The 1425-nt window shown below is 48.9% G+C and overlaps 1 protein-coding gene across 1 annotated transcript in view; it reads right to left on the reverse strand.

Annotated features, from left to right (window-relative positions):
• The window catches only part of XRCC6 (X-ray repair cross complementing 6), a 28068-nt gene that overhangs the window by 12536 nt on the left and 14107 nt on the right, over positions 1-1425 (reverse strand). Inside the window, exon 7 of the mRNA XM_037731996.1 lies at positions 437-662. Within this exon, the coding sequence (XP_037587924.1) occupies positions 437-662 (226 nt within the window). The remainder of the gene's footprint in view (positions 1-436; positions 663-1425) is intronic.

A 1425-nucleotide genomic window follows, 5' to 3' on the forward strand; every position in this document is an offset into this window, starting at 1 on the left:
GTTTTGCTCTTGTTGCCCAGGCTGGAGTGCAGTGGTGTGATCTCGGCTCACCCCAACCTTTGCCTTCCGGGTTCAAGCAATTTTCCTGCCTCAGCCTCCTGACTAGCTGGAATTACAGCCATGCACCACCACGCACAGCTAATTTTATACTTTTAGCAGAGATGGGGTTTTTCCATGTTGGTCAGGCTGATCTCAAACTCCTGACCTCAGATGATCCTCCCGCTTCAACCTCACCAAGTGCTGGAATTATAAGCATGAGCCACTGTGCTTGGCTGACCCGTCTCTTAAAAAATAATAAAAAATAAATTTGCTGGGTGTGGTGTCATCCCAGCTACTTGGTGGGCTGAGACAGGTGGATCACTTGAGTCCAGGAGCACAAGGCTGTAGTGAGTCGTGTTTGCCCCACGGCACTCCAGCCTGGGAGACACAAAGAAACCCTATCTGAAAAACAACAACAAAAGGCATCTCTACCTACCTGCGACCTCTTGGTATCGCTAGGCAGAAGCAAACCGCCTGTACTTGTATTAAATGTCCGGGTCTTGGTTTTCACTGGTTCATTTGTTTCCCGATAGAGCTTTATTGGAGGAGGCTTGAGAGCCTTCTGGACCAGATTATAAATGCCAACAGAGATCACTATATCTTTGTTGAGCTTCAGCTTTAACCTGAGGGAGTGAAAAATGAAAGAGCATGAAGTGAAAGACTGTACTTTTCTATCAAAAATTCCCTCACAATACCCAAACTTCACTATTTTATTCTCTCCAATGACCCTAAGCAAGCTCTAAAAATACAAATATGCTTTTTAACAATACAATTGGGCCAGGTGTGGTGGCTCACACCTGTAATCCCAGCACTTTGGGAGGCCAAGCTAGGCAGATCACCTGAGGTCGGGAGTTCGAGACAAGCCTGACCAACACAGAGAAACCCCGTCTCTACTAAAAATACAAAATTAGCCGAGTGTGGTGACACATGCCTGTAATCCCAGCTTCTCATTGGAATTCAATGGAATTGCCTGAACCCAGGAGGTGGAGCTTGCAGTGAGGGAGACTGCTCCATTGTACTCCAGCCTGGGCAACAAGAGTGAAACTCCATCTCCCCCCACCCGCCAAAAAAAACCCAGCCAGGCACAGTGGCTCGTCCCTATAGTCCCAGCTACTCGGGAGGCCGAGGTGGGAGGATCACTTGAGCCCAGGAGTTTTGGGCTGTAATGCGCTATGCCAATCGGGTGTCAGCACTAAGTTCGGCATCAATATGGTGACCTCCCCAGAGCAGGGGACCACCAGGTTGCCTAAGCAGGGTTGAACCGGCCCAGGTCGGAAACAGAGCAGGTCAAAACTCCCACGCTGATCAGTAGTGGGATTGCGCCTGTGAATAACCTATGCACTCCAGCCTGGGCAACATAGCAAGACTCTGTCTCTTAAAAAAACA

This window comes from Cebus imitator, unplaced genomic scaffold (assembly GCF_001604975.1).
Source record: "Cebus imitator isolate Cc_AM_T3 unplaced genomic scaffold, Cebus_imitator-1.0 Scaffold435, whole genome shotgun sequence".
Lineage (NCBI taxonomy): Eukaryota > Metazoa > Chordata > Mammalia > Primates > Cebidae > Cebus > Cebus imitator.